General features: G+C 46.3%; 1 protein-coding gene across 1 annotated transcript in view; it reads right to left on the bottom strand.

Moving 5' to 3' along the window:
* The window catches only part of LOC137544395 (myosin-binding protein H-like), a 125,513-nt gene that overhangs the window by 42,146 nt on the left and 71,256 nt on the right, over window positions 1-12,111 (bottom strand). Inside the window, exon 3 of the mRNA XM_068265462.1 lies at window positions 10,154-10,321. Coding sequence (XP_068121563.1) covers window positions 10,154-10,321 — 168 coding nt within the window. The remainder of the gene's footprint in view (window positions 1-10,153; window positions 10,322-12,111) is intronic.

Genomic DNA, 12,111 nt, shown 5'->3' with positions numbered 1-12,111 from the left:
TCTGATGTCGGATCTGCGGGCGATCTATTGGTGTGGGTGGGTGATCAGATTGCCCGCAAGGGGCAGGTTAGGGGCTGATTGATGGGTGGCAGTGACAGGGGGTGATTGATGGGTGGCAGTGACAGGGGGTGATTGATGGGTGATCAGTGGGTTATTACGGGGAAGGACAGATGTAAATAATGCCCTGGCGAATAGATAAGGGGGGGGGGTCTGAGGGCAATCTGAGCATGTAGGCGGGTGATTGGGTGCCCGCAAGGGGTAGATTAGGGTCTGATCTGATGGGTAACAGTGACAGGTGGTAATAGGGGGTGATTGATGGGTAATTAGTGGGTGTTTGGAGGAGAGAATAGATGTAAACACTGCGCTTGGGTGGTGATCTGATGTCGGATCTGCGGGCAATCTATTGGTGTGGGTGGGTGATCAGATTGCCCGCAAGGGGCAGGTTAGGGGCTGATTGATGGGTGGCAGTGACAGGGGGTGATTGATGGGTGATTGACAGGTGATCAGTGGGTTATTACAGGGAAGGACAGATGTAAATAATGCCCTGGTCGAATTGATAAGGGGGGGTCTGAGGGCAATCTGAGCGTGTAGGCGGGTGATTGGGTGCCCACAAGGGGCAGATTAGGGTCTGATCTGATGGGTAACGGTGACAGGTGGTGATAGGGGGTGATTGATGGGTAATTAGTGGGTGTTTAGAGGAGAGAATAGATGTAAACACTGCGCTTGGGTGGTGATCTGATGTCGGATCTGCGGGCGATCTATGGGTGTGGGTGGGTGATCAGATTACCCGCAAGGGGCAGGTTAGGGGCTGATTGATGGGTGGCAGTGACAGGGGGTGATTGATGGGTGATTGACAGGTGATTGACAGGTGATCAGGGGGGATAGATGCATACAGTACACAGGGGGGGGGGGGTCTGGGGGGGGGGGTCTGGGGAGAATCTGAGGGGTGGGGGGGTGATCAGGAGGGGGCAGGGGGGGGTAAAAAAAAATAGCGTTGACAGATAGTGACAGGGAGTGATTGATGGGTGATTAGGGGGGTGATTGGGTGCAAACAGGGGTCTTGGGGGTGGGCAGGGGGGTCTGAGGGGTGCTGTGGGCGATCTGGGGCAGGGGGGGGGAGAAATCAGTGTGCTTGGGTGCGACTTAGGGTGGCTGCAGCCTGCCCTGGTGGTCCCTCGGACACTGGGACCACCAGGGCTGGAGGCAGCCTGTATAATACACTTTGTAAACATTACAAAGTGTATTATACACTTTGTATGCGGCGATCGTCGGGTTAACATCCCGCCGGCGCTTCCGTATGGCCGGCGGGATGTTGCGGCGGGTGAGCGGAGACAGGCGCCGGCGGAGGATCGCGTCACGGATGACGCGATCGCTCTGCCCATGCCCCTACAAGGACCGCTGCCATTTGTCAATATGGCGGTCCTTGCGGGGTCCACTTCCCGGCCGCCAATTGTCAATACGGCGGTCGGGAAGTGGTTAAGGAATAAATTATCCAGCAGTTAAAACAGCATAGTAAAAAAATTAAATTATCAAATGTGTTTCAAAATTATATCCAGCTGACTGGGTATAGCCAGACATTGCGGTAAGCAAGTTCAGCTACTTCAGGTGGCTGATTAAGCCACATATCAACCATGCAGCTCAGCCGCACAGCAACTGGTATTCAATTCCTATTATTGCTTTACAGCTATCCAAGTAGAAGTAGCCACACAAGGGGTTGGTGATTACCAGGTGGTTCAAAACCACTGCATATAATGACTGATAAGTGATTTCCACCAAGATTGATTCAGGTTAACTTGTACAGTGCTTTGTTAAACTCTGTACCATCACCAGCTCTGGTTAACATCACACACTGATGGGAGTGGCTGACGTGAAGTGATTCCACTCAAGCCCGAATACTTTTTGTGCCCCTAGAACAAGTTTGTTGTGGCTCCCCTTCCATGTGCAGCAGTGTCCTTTCTATCCTATGTGCAGCCCCCTCTTCCATGTGTGTCATGCATGTACTGTAGGCCCTCTCTTTCATAAAAAGTCTCCTTGGGCAGTTTCCCTTTTCATGTGTTGCTCCCCATTTTCAACCTCTTCTTTCATATGCAGCAGCCTCTCTTTCATGTTCAGGTGCCCCCCTCAGACTGTAGCCGCCCAAGACCTAGGCCATTGTGGCCTTCCCAGAATTCCAGCCCTGATTCCACTACCTGTCAGCTATCTTTGTAAACCTAGCAATATTTTAAACTATACTAAGACATCAATTTATCATGACAAAGAATTCAGAATTTACTACAAAGTTATATCTCAAGCTCTGGATCTAGATTGAAGTACATTGAGAGCATTATCCTGAGAAACAGAACACTAGAAATAGAAAAATGGTGAATCTTCTCAGAGGCAGGTAACCTGCTGAAATCACTTCACTTCCCGGAAGAACAACCTTTTCAGGACCATAGGCTTACACCCACCTAGTGACCAGGCTATTTTTACAATTTAGGCCACTGCAGCTTTAAGGCCTCGATGCAGGGCCGTACAACTCAGCACACAAGTGATCCCCCTCTTTTCTGCCCACCAACAGAGCTTTCTGTTGGTGGGCTGTGATCGCTGCTGGAATGTATATATATATATATATATATATATATATATATATATATATATATATATATATATTCTATATTCTATATTTTTTTTTCCTAATATAGCTTTTTTTTATTTTGTCCCCAGCCCTCCCTTCCTCCCCCAGCCAGCCAATCACTGCAATCAGCTGTCATAGGCATCAGCCTCTTCTGCCTCCCGGGGGAAAGCCGTGTCACACTGCTGTCCCCAGTACAGCTCTGCCATAGATCGCAGCGCTGTACCATGTAAATAGATGGCGGTTTCGCTGTCTAACAGTCTCCTAGAGGCGATCGCTGCTATTTATTCTTCTGGAGTCTCAGCTACAGTATGTTCATAGCGCATAGGATAGTATCATGGTGGAAACCACTAATATCAGTGCTCACCTCACATTTGGAAAAGTAGGAAAATCATGGACAATCACCAAAGCCTTTTGATATAATGTTCTGTTGCCTGATGAGTCAAAATTGTACAGTGCGTGGGATTTCTGAGCATTTAAGAGACTAATTGCTATAAGATAGACTGTTCTTCTGCCTTGTAGTGCAGAGCTGTAAGGCACCTGCCAGAGGACGGATGGGATAAATCCACATTAATCCCATAACCCCATTATATTACTGAAGTATCCAGACCCTATCCCTATACAAAGGGAGAACACAGATTCCATAATGCTTAGCAAATACTGTTTTCCACAGTAAGTATTACACTCAGTCAAATGTTATAGCAGCATTCAGCAATGAAGGGGGGGGGGGGGGGGGGGGCTTTTCTGCTCTTGATCTAGTAAAACGTGCCAGTGCGGAGAAAACCATAAATGAAGCACTGTAACAGAACATGGTTCAAAATAATGCCTGGTAATTTCCGGAGCTGAAATATGCAGCATGATCCTTGAACATTTAGAATGGATTAGTCTTTTCAAAGTTGTGACTTGAACTCATCAGAGATAATGAAGTAGAAACATATATTCTCTCTCTCCGCATTCTTACAAAGCAAACACAGGTTCATAAATCTTTACACTCTTTACACCAGGAGCTTAACTACCATGTATGGGGCCCTCTGCAAAAAAAGACTGAATGGGGCCCCCTAGGTCCATAACCCCCCCCCCCCCACACACACACACACACGGGACCGGGCAGCAGGTCGTAAACAAACATCCTCACCACCCCCTCCCACCATGCAGAGTATTGCAAGGCGCATTGTATTTACCTGCTTCCAGCACTGCGGATCTCCACGCATCACAGCAGCTACACTCTCTGCTGCCCTTCGCCAAGCTCCCGATCACATGACTGGCATTGATCATGTGATGGGGAGCCAGTGAATGGCAGCAGAGAGGGTGTGCTGTGATGCACGGAGAAAAACCGCAGCACTGGAACAGTCAGCATGTGTAATATTACTTGTGTAATATTTCCAGTGCTGTAGGTCTCTTCCGTGCATCACAGCACACTCTCTCTGCTGCCATTCACGGCTCCCTATCACATGGCCAATGCTAGTCATGTGATCGGTAGCTTGGCAAAAGGCTGCAGAGAGTGCTGTTGCTGTGATACATGGAGATCCACAGTGTCAGACTGAGTATCTGTCAGAGCTCACACTTTGTTTGCTTGTCTTCTCTGTGTACACTTTATAGGAGATATGGGTGAGGGGCTCCTAATGAGTGATGAATAATAATAATTTTCAAATAAAATAAGTAAAATGTTAAAACTACAATGTAAAATCTTTTATTAATGTTCCCTTTATTTATTAATGTTATATTTTTTTTAAAGATTAGACGTCCCTGATTTTGACCAATACGGAATAAGGAAATACCAGGATGCTGATAAATATTTTTTTCACCACTGTACTCGTATTATTTCTGTTATATCATTGGCTTGCAGGTTATTTCCGTTCAATTTCCCGATGTGTAAATTTCAAGCTGGACTTTTATAGTAGCTTCTCACTTGGTCCTATGACTGGAATTCTCAGAATGCATTAGGGAACCTTTCACAAGCTTCCTACTGGATTAGCAGCAAGCAGGGTGACAGCCTTTCACAACAGTAGTAAATGTAGTGTGTAATACATTTGCAGTTCTTCATAAATAAAATTATTTGTCCATATTGAATGCTGTTCACAATGTACATTAAAGTGAACCTGATGTAAAAATAAATGATGAGATAAACAACTGTACATAAAATCATGGGAAAAATGTACTGTACCATACTTCCTCTTTCAGTTGGAAGGCTTTATGCCTCAGAACGTTAAAAGAAACAAAATATATACAAATACCATCTGGTCCTTAGAAGGTTCTAAAACTATTTCCGTCTAGCGTCTGGTGTAAAATGACACACAACAGATTTCACCCTGTCATTATTTCTATTTTGGTTCCTGGACGTAGTTTCTACGTCCAGGAACCATGCGCGGTACCGCGCGCTCCCGCGGGCCGATCGCGCGCGTGCACGCGCACTCCCGGCCGCGGATTCGGTAGCCAGGGAATCAATGTATCGGGCTATGGTGCCCGATCATTGATTCCTCTCCTGCGCTGAAAAAGCGACAGCTTCTCTCGGAAGCTGCGCCTTTTCTGGCCGTTCCCTTCCCGATGCGTCACTGTAAGCGTATGTTACGCTTAGAGTGACGTCATGTAAACAAACTCATGGCCGCCATCTTGTGGCCAAAAAGTAATACTACACCTGTAAAAAAAAAAAAAATTAAAATTAACACACATTTACATTATAAATCTACTAGCCGACCCGCGGCGTAGCATACGCCGCATAAGAGGGTAGAGGGCAGAAAGGGGGTATTGGGCACAGCGACGGGGAGGGCGGTTGGACCCCCCCCTCAACTGGGTCCCCCATGTGCACTCCCCCCCCCCCTCATCTGTGTCCCCCATGTGCACTCCCCCTCCCCCTCCCCCTCATCTGGTTCCCCCATGTGCGCTCCCCCTCCTGCTTAAGCACAGGAGCAGCCGCCACTATTAGTAAGAGGCAGCAGGCGGGGATGACTTACCTCTTCCGCGTTCCATCGTGCATTCCACTGTCGTCACTTCCTGCAATGCTGCACACTGTATTGGTGTAATTTGCCTTTTTAAAACAGAAGGAAATCTGCAATAATTCAGCTATAAGTGAACATTTGTGGTTACTCACAATGCACTGCTACTAAATATGCAAATTACCCCTTTTCCCTCTTGGTAAGCCAAGCAAGCATCCAGAGCCGCTGGTGCATAGCAAGCATATAGCTTTAAATTTTACACAGTCATATCAAACCCACATGTACACAGCCTGGTTCAGACTTTTGATCCTCATCAGTGCATGGCAGGGATTGATACGGCTGTATGAGATAGGGCTTGGACCAGTACAACAGAGTAACCAAGCAGCTCAGGGTGACCCAAACCACTCGGAATGTATAGGGGGATAAAAGGGACCAAAAAGACCTCCTACTAAAAAAAGCAAAGCTTGGTGTAATTTGCCTTCCAAAAAAACAGAAGGAAATCTGCAATAATTCAGGTATAAGTGAACATTTGTGGTTACCCACAATGCACTGCTACTAAATAGGCAAATAATTCCTTTTCACCCTTAGTAAGCCAAGCAAGCATCCAGAACCACTGCTGTATAGCAAGACTATAGCTTTTAATTTTACACAGCCATATCAAACCCACATGTGACAGCCTGTTTAAGACTTTTGGTCCTCATCTGTACATGGCAAGGATTGATATGGCTGTATGAGATAGGGCTTGGACCAGTACAACAGAGTAACCAAACAGCTCAGGGTGACCAAAACCACTCGGAATGTATAGGGAGATAAAAGGGACCAAAAAGACCTCCTACTAAAAAAAGGAAAGCTTAGTGTAATTTGCCTTCCCAAAACAGAAGGAAATCTGCAATAATCCAGCTATAAGTGAACATTTGTGATTACCCACAATGCACTGCTACTAAATATGCAAATTATTCCTTTTCACCCTTGGTAAGTTAAGCAAGCCTATAGCTTTAAGTTTAACACAGTCATATCAAACCCACATGTGACAGCCTATTTCAGCTGTTTGGTCCTCATCAGTACATAGCAGGGATAACAGAGTAACCAAGCAGCTCAGGGTGACCCAAACCACTAAGAATGTATAAGAGGATAAAAGAGACTAAAAAGCCCTCCTACTATAAAAAAGCAAAGCTTGGTGTAATTTTCCTTCTTAAAACAGAAGCAAATCTGCAATAATTCAGCTATAAGTGAACATTTGTGGTTACCCACAATGCACTGCTACTGAATATGCAAATTATCCCTCTTTGCCCTTGGTTTGATATGACACTACTTCTTCTTCTTGCTTGGACCAGCCCCTTCTTCTTGCTTGGACCAGCCCTGGGGGCAGGACGCTACTTCTTCTTCTTGCTTGAAGGTTGAGGCACTTACTCTATTATATATATATAGATTGTTTACCTCCCACCCTCCCAAAACTACCCAAATAAAATGTTTACTATAAAAAAACAAAAAACATTACAATAAAAAAAAAAAAAATGTAAATATTTACCTAAGGGTCTAAACTTTTTAAATATCAATGTAAAGATGAAATATTTCTATATTTTTTTTTATTTTAAACTTGTAAATAGTGATAGATGAAAAACGAAAAAAAATGCACCTTTATTTCCAAATAAAATATTGTCACCATACATTGTGATAGGGACATAATTTTAACGGTGTAATAACCGGGACATATGGGCAAATACAATACATGTGTTTTAATTATGGAGGCATGTATTATTTTAAAACTATAATGGCTAAAAACTGAGAAATAATGAATTTTTTCCGTTTTTTCTTATTCTTCCTGTTAAAATGCATTTACAGTAAAGTGGCTCTTAGCAAAATGTACCCCCCAAAGAAAGCCTAATTGGTGGCGGAAAAAACAAGATATAGATCAGTGCATTGTGATAAGTAGTGATAAAGTTATAGGCTAATGAATGGGAGGTGAACATTTCTCACGTGAAAACGACGGAACCTGAATGGGTTAACCCCCCTGGCGGTATGAAAAATTCCGCTAGGGGGCAGCGCAGCAGTTTTTTTTTTTTTTTTAAATCATGTAGCGAGCCCAGGGCTCGCTACATGATAGCCGCTGCTCAGCGGCATCCCCCCGCCCGCTTCGATCGCCTTCGGCGATCTCCGATCAGGAAATCCCGTTCAAAGAACGGGATTTCCTGGAGGGCTTCCCCCGTCGCCGTGGCGACAGGGCGGGATGACGTCACCGATGTCAGCGATGTCGGGACGTCATTGGGAGTCCCGATCCACCCCTCGGCGCTGCCTGGCACTGATTGGCCAGGCAGCGCACGGGGTCTGGGGGGGGGGCCGCGCGCCGCAACGGATAGCGGCGATCGGGCGCGGGCCGGCGGCGATCAGTGTGCTGGCGCAGCTAGCAAAGTGCTAGCTGCGTCCAGCAAAAAAAAAAATTATGTAAATCGGCCCAGCAGGGCCTGAGCGGCACCCTCCGGCGGCTTACCCCGTGTCACACACGGGGTTACCGCTAAGGAGGTAAAGTAAATCTGTAGTAAGAAATTCACTTTAGGTTTAATACATACCTAAGTAGATGAAATGCTCTGGATACCATTGTGCATTCCTGGTCCATGGTCCGTCCCGTTGTTTCCTCGCTGTCCCCGGTTGAAGTTATTAATCTGCCTAGGTCTTTGGCACTCCTCAGGCAGCCTTCCCGAACTACTCAACTCCCAGAGTAGTTCCAAAGATGACCACATTCGTACTGGTCTTGCGTGCATGCAGTACGCATGCGCTCCTCTTAGGAACTACTTGAGGACATGAATAGCTCTGAAGGCTGCCCAAGGAGTGCTAAAGAAATATTCAACTACAGCTGGGAATGCCACAGGAACAACAAGACCTACCGAGGACTGAGAAGACCCTATGGTATCTAGAAACATCCCTCTACAGACTTGTCTGTGTTATTATAAGCTGTTCTTCATGCAGAGACAGCATTACAATAGCAAGAGGCATCTCAACATCTCTTTTGATGTGCATGTTTTTTTTTTATACTGTTTGTTATACTCCCTCTGCTTGCTCTAAATCTGCTTAGGTGAATTCCCCACTAGTTCCTCCACATCTTCAAACAGGAACCTAAGAGATTAAACCACCTAAGGGAGGCAGGGGAAGCCTCTTTTGTTCCATGATCCCTCTGTTCGCTGCCTGGAGGGTAGAAAAGCTAGACCCGCCGGAGAAGCCTGCAGGTCCTATCAACGGGACTTGCAGGAGACAGGGGAATACACGTCAGTTTGTGTTTTCATGAGCTTTTACAGTTGCTGTACAATGCTTTTTAATACAAAAACACAGAGCCATCTATCTAAGGGGAAAAGAATGGGCTGCAAGTTTTTTTTTTTCTGCGTACAGAAAACTGTATTAGATGTGAGCCAGCACATTGACTTTACATGAGATGTACGGTAGATTTTAGTGTGTAATTCCACTGTGGAAAAATGGCTGCAAATAAGGCAAATGTGATCCCTGCCTTAAAGAGGAACCATAATGACTTATAATTGAATGCAGTTAATCATTCGGGATACCCATTTTTATGGTAAATGTCCTGGTTTCAGCATCAGAAATATCTCCTATAGCTATATAGTGCCCTATATTGGTATGCAGCCCCGCCCTCCCATTGATCAGCCCCGTTTCTATGGGCGTGCAATCGCCCGGTGCACTGGATTCTTGCAGCAGAAGGGGGGAGCAGTGGCAGTGGGACCGGGTATAGTAGTAATAACTCACCTTCCTTCAGCCAAATAGCGGACCCACGCAGCTTTAATGTCCTTCCTTTCCCGGCATCTGTCTCAGTAACTTCGCCTCCTGTGATGACGTAGCGCATGTCATCACAGGGGGCGCTGTTACTGAGACAGGTGCCGGTAAAGGAAGGACATTGAAGTGGTGTGGTGGTGTGGGGCTGCTATTTGGCTGAAGGAAGGTGAGTTATTACTACTATGCCCGGTCCCACCGCCGCTGCAACACCTACCTATGTAACCTATACTGCAGTCACCTACCTATGTAACCTATACTGCAGTCACCTACCTATGTAACCTATACTGCGGGCACCTACCTATCTAACCTATACTGCAGGCACATACCTATCTTCTAACCTATACAGCAGGCATCTACCTATCTAACCTATACTGTATGCGCATACCTATCTAACCTATACTGCAGGCACATACCTATCTAACCTATACTGCAGGCACATACCTATCTAACCTATACTGCAGTAACCTACCTATCTAACATACAGCAGGCACCTACCTCTCAGTAAATGAACATTCCACAAAAATCATTTGCCAGTACTAAAGATGCTGCCGACTGTGATAATTTTCAGAAAGTATATCAGGAATAGGAAAGATTTTACAATGGGAAAACACTGACTGAATACCAGTAATTTATTGTAAGACAATTAGTAATTTTATTTATTATCTTATTTTGGTTACAGTTCCTCTTTAATGTACAAATATGCAAAAGGAATTCAAATAATGCGATATTTTTTTCTTCCATTTTATAAGATTTATGATTATTGCACAAGGTAAAACTGGATCCTGCAGAGCATTCAGTGTAGTGAGGATGATGTATGTAACAGATATCTTACCGACAATTTCTCGGATCTGAAGAGGGCGATCTAGAGCTAAAGGAGCACTAGGTCCAGCCTTGCTGACTGCTGAAACACGTACAGTGATCTTCTCACCGGTGGTCAGGTTTGTTATTTTGTAATGGGTAGAAACGCTGGGTTCCTTATTCACAGGGATCCATTCTGAACCTGCAAAAAAACCATTGTGTCGTTTACTTGGTCATTCATCAACGTATTTATTTTATTAGTAAATTTGTATTACGTAACAATGAAATTGCCCCTGAGAGTTAGGGATGGAAGTTCTATTTTGGGAAAACATTTTAATAGTGGCTCCAGCAGGGTTGAATTTCTATAAAGGTCACATGGGCCTCAATTCACTAAGATCATGCTAGAGATAATAAGGCAAGAGAAAACTTACCTCCACACGTAAGAGAGTTATCTTACCCAGGGGTGAGCCTGGGGTGCCTGGCACCTGGGTGCAAGATTTTCTCTGGCGCCTATGGGAGTGGTTAAATTAACCACGCCCAACCACATACCCACACCCATGTCCTTCCTAATCACACCCACACCTTCCACCTCTTTACGCATGCATGTGATACCCCATTCCTACCCCTCTTCCATGGGCTTGCTCCTGGCTGGCTTTGGCTTCCTGCGAGTGACAGTCTGCTAGTCTCTGGACTGACTCAGGCTGAGAGGCTCTGCGAGTGCGACGCAGTCACACACTGCGTATTTATGGCTGCCTGCGGCCACCCTACTCTCGCTCGCTGACGTCGGCTCCTCCCCCCTGCCAAGCCCAAGGTGGGCTGCTTGTATCTTTCCCGTTGCGCCACACAGCCTGCCAGTGTTGCCAACCTTTCACGTTATTTTTTACTGACAAATACCTAAACATTTACTGACAAAAGATTATTTTTACTGACAAAAATTCCCCACTAAATGCACATAAGAGACTGCTTTTCCCCATGTAAATGCACATAACGAGAGACTGCTTTTCCCCATGTAAATGCACATAACGAGAGACTGCTTTTCACCAGCAAATGCACATAACAAGAGACTGCTTTTCACCAGCAAATGCACATAACAAGAGACTGCTTTCCACCAGCAAATGCACATAACAAGAGACTGCTTTCCACCAGCAAATGCACATAACAAGAGACTGCTTTTCACCAGCAAATGCACATAACAAGAGACTGCTTTTCACCAGCAAATGCACATAACAAGAGACTGCTTTTCACCAGCAAATGCACATAATGACAAACAGCCAGTGTCCCCAGGATATGTAGCCAGGGGGTATATGTGCCCGGGATAGGTAGCCAGGGGGTATATGTGCCCGGGATAGGTAGCCAGGGGGTATATTTGCCCGGAATAGGTAGCCAGGGGGTATATGTGCCCGGGATAGGTAGCCAGGGGGTATATGTGCCCGGGATAGGTAGCCAGGGGGTATATGTGCCCGGGATAGGTAGCCAGGGGGTATATGTGCCCGGGATAGGTAGCCAGGGGGTATATGTGCCCGGGATAGGTAGCCAGGGGGTATATGTGCCCGGGATAGGTAGCCAGGGGGTATATGTGCCCGGGATAGGTAGCCAGGGGGTATATGTGCCCGGGATAGGTAGCCAGGGGGTATATGTGCCCGGGATAGGTAGCCAGGGGGTATATGTGCCCGGGATAGGTAGCCAGGGGGTATATGTGCCCGGGATAGGTAGCCAGGGGGTATTATGTGCCCGGGATAGGTAGCCAGGGGGTATTATGTGCCCGGGATAGGTAGCCAGGGGGTATTATGTGCCCGGGATAGGTAGCCAGGGGGTAATATGTGCCCGGGATAGGTAGCCAGGGGGTATATGTGCCCGGGATAGGTAGCCAGGGGGTATATGTGCCCGGGATAGGTAGCCAGGGGGTAATATGTGCCCGGGATAGGTAGCCAGGGGGTAATATGTGCCCAGGATAGGTAGCCAGGGGGTAATATGTGCCCAGGATAGGTAGCC

Source organism: Hyperolius riggenbachi, chromosome 2, assembly GCF_040937935.1.
Source record: "Hyperolius riggenbachi isolate aHypRig1 chromosome 2, aHypRig1.pri, whole genome shotgun sequence".
In the NCBI taxonomy this organism is placed as follows: domain Eukaryota; kingdom Metazoa; phylum Chordata; class Amphibia; order Anura; family Hyperoliidae; genus Hyperolius; species Hyperolius riggenbachi.
The sequence above is the reverse complement of the archived record's forward strand: the minus strand, read 5'-3'. Positions and strand labels throughout refer to the sequence as shown.